The 2977-nt window shown below is 42.7% G+C and overlaps 1 protein-coding gene across 1 annotated transcript in view; it reads right to left on the bottom strand.

Moving 5' to 3' along the window:
- The window catches only part of HPS5 (HPS5 biogenesis of lysosomal organelles complex 2 subunit 2), a gene marked incomplete in the record, with an annotated part of 51114 nt that overhangs the window by 41504 nt on the left and 6633 nt on the right, over positions 1 to 2977 (bottom strand). Inside the window, 1 exon segment of the mRNA XM_014584557.2 lies at positions 1497 to 1664. Within this exon segment, the coding sequence (XP_014440043.1) occupies positions 1497 to 1604 (108 nt within the window).

Below are 2977 nucleotides of genomic sequence, written 5' to 3'. Positions count from 1 at the left end.
GTGCCCCTTTAAAAAAAACACTTTAAAAAAAAAAAAAAAAAAAAAAAAGCCAACATACAAATGATGGTAGAAAAGAGAAACCGGAGAGCCTGTGTCGTTTATAGTTCTGGGCCACCACACCAAGCTCCAGAAATACTAACCTCCAGTGAAATTACATGGCTTGGCGCTGGCAGGAGGCACAGTGGTTAAGAAGCTGGATTCTCATATGGCCGCAATTCAAGTCCCAGACCTGGAAGCTTGAGAATCATGCTGGGTGGACCAGCAGTTGGCGTAATGGCTATGTTTCTGTACTACCCTGTAGTCAACCGTGGTTCATCCTGGACTTGGTGGCTGAAACTCACACCAGGCGTGTGTGCGTGTGTGCCCAAGATCCCAAGAGGAGAATGGAGGAGAAGGGATTGTGGTGTGGTCAACCTCTCTGGGGGGATTTCTCACTTTCTGTCTCTCTGTTTCTCTCTCTCTCTGTCTGGCGAGCGCATGCGCCCTATAGCAAAAACCTCTCCAAAAAAAAAAAAAAGAGAGAACAAAAAAAAAAAAAAGAGAGAGAGAGAGAATCACACTGGGCATGTATGCCCACAATTCTAGAAAGAAAATGGAGGAGAAGGGATTGTGGCATGGCCATCCCCCCTGGTATGGACAGTGCACACACACTATGGCAAAAACCTTAAAAAAAATACATAAAACCTTTATTGTTTAAGCCACTATTAATAATATTGTAACTTGCAGCCAAAAAAATTCTAACTAATGTGAACCGTCACAATTATTGCTCACAGTACTTCATCACTTTTTATTCTCCTTTTTCAGAGGTTAGGAACATGTGTTGGGTGGTCATGAAAGTGTAAGAATGAAATTATTTTGGTATTGGTTATGAAACTTTGCTCTTTACTATGTCATTCCTGAGCTTACAAAAGAACTCGGAGTTTAAAATATGCTGGAGCATGCACGTAACTACCCAAGGTCCAACAGCTGGACGACTACAGGAAGGGACCACAGCACGACTAGACCCTGTGGAGGGTGCTCCTCTCTCCCTCTCCCTCACACACCCACATGCATTCTATCACGAATAAAGAAAAAGAACAATTCATACTTTGAAGGAAACACATACATTTTCCCCCAGCGCTAGCTAACTTTTGCTTTGTCTCCTAAAACTGGAGTTTGTATTATTCAGACTGTAAGGGGGCATGCTCATCTATACTACTTTACTTCCATTCAAAGCACTACTTCCTAAGAGAAGACTTAGAGATTACTTGGGGTGGGATTAGAAACCCCATATCCATGGTTTCCAGGGATAGGAAGGAAGAATTCTAAGACAGCTCAAAAACTAAACCAAGAAAGAGCTGTGAACATGCTATTCTATATAAGGTATGACTAGCACACATAAGAACATCCAAGATCTCACAAAACACAAGGAGCTAAAGGGCAAGGGCACTTTTAAGAGCAATCGTGTAAAAATACGAATGTGAAAATGAAACTGATACGAGGATCAAGAAATTCACCTTCAGACGACTGGAGTCCAGCCGCAGGGCTGAGAGCAATGGATCCAGAGACTCGAACTCTGCGAGAACATGGCTGTAGGACTCTGGTATCACTGGCACAAAAGTCATTGAGTCAAAAAGTTGAAACTTGGTGAATGACAGGTATAATATTCCTTGCCTGAATAAAACCTGCAAAAGAGAATTTAAGAAGCTTACCATTCATTTAACAAAAATGTGGGGAGCACAGGACACATGAGAAAGGACAGTGATCCTAGGTGCTTAGCTTCGAGGTGGAAAGAAAACACATAGAGGTAACACTGTATATTAGTTAGCTCAACCCCTGACTCTAAAACTGCCAGAGTATTGGGGACCAGCAGTTGACGTAATGGCTATGTAGCTGGACTCCCATGTAGTTGACCGCAGTTCGAGTCCCGGACCCAGTGGCTTAAACTCACACCTGGTGCATGTGCATGTGTGCCCAAGATTCCTGAGAGGAGAATGGAGAAGGGATGGAGGTATGGTCAACCTTCCTGGGGGGGGGGGTGATTTCTTGCTTTCTGTCTCTCTGTCTCTGTCTTTCTAGTGAGCACACGCGCCCTACACAAAAAAAAAAAAAAAAAAAAAAAAAAAATGAAATAAAACAAAACTCCCAGAGTATTAGGTCCAGATTCTCAAGGTCCTCCGTAATCCCATCACACTGTGTTATCTAACAGGGTGAGTAGGTAGAAAGGACATAGTAGGATTTAACAGGAAAACCGGTCAAGCACCTATGAGATAAAATAGCAACTCTACTGCATTTGAATTGTAAGTCATCTTCTGCCTTACCAGCAAACACTAGCTATCTGTTAACAATTTAAGAGGGCTTAGTGGGAAGAGGTCTCTGGAGCTCTCTTCAGCCTATATGGTGCTCAATGAATATGCTGAATGGACCTACGTGAGAAGTAAGGTGCAGGGAACAAGCACAAAGAAGGAAAACTTCAATAAAAGAAACTAGAGAAAAAGTCCTTGGCAAGGTGTTGAAAGTGGCTGGATCCCTCATGGCCAGCTGGGTGGTTTGAGTCCCAGACCCAGCACTGTGAGAAACATGCTGGTCACATGTGCAAGCATGCCCAAAATCATGAAAGGAGGGAGAAGTGGAGAAGGGTGACATGACCATTCCACATGTGAATGTTTTCTCACTTTCCCTCTCTCTCTATATATATATATATGTCTCTCTCAGGTGAGTGCACGAGCCCTTTGGCAAGTTAAAAATGAATAAACAACCCCAACTAGAATCAACCCAAGAAGATCTTCTCCAAGACACATTATAGCCAGATTGACCAAAACCACAGACAAAGACAAGATACTAAGACTAGCAAGAGAAAAACGGCAAGTTACCTACAAAGGATATCCCATCAGACTAACGACAGATCTCTCATCGGAAACAATGCGAGCGAGGAAAGAATGGGAGAATATATTCAAAACATTAAAGGAAAAGCAATTTCAACTGAGAATTCTGTACC

Source organism: Tupaia chinensis, unplaced genomic scaffold (genome assembly GCF_000334495.1).
Source record: "Tupaia chinensis unplaced genomic scaffold, TupChi_1.0 Scaffold000077_1, whole genome shotgun sequence".
Lineage (NCBI taxonomy): Eukaryota > Metazoa > Chordata > Mammalia > Scandentia > Tupaiidae > Tupaia > Tupaia belangeri.
This window is presented reverse-complemented; position numbering and strand designations above follow the sequence as displayed.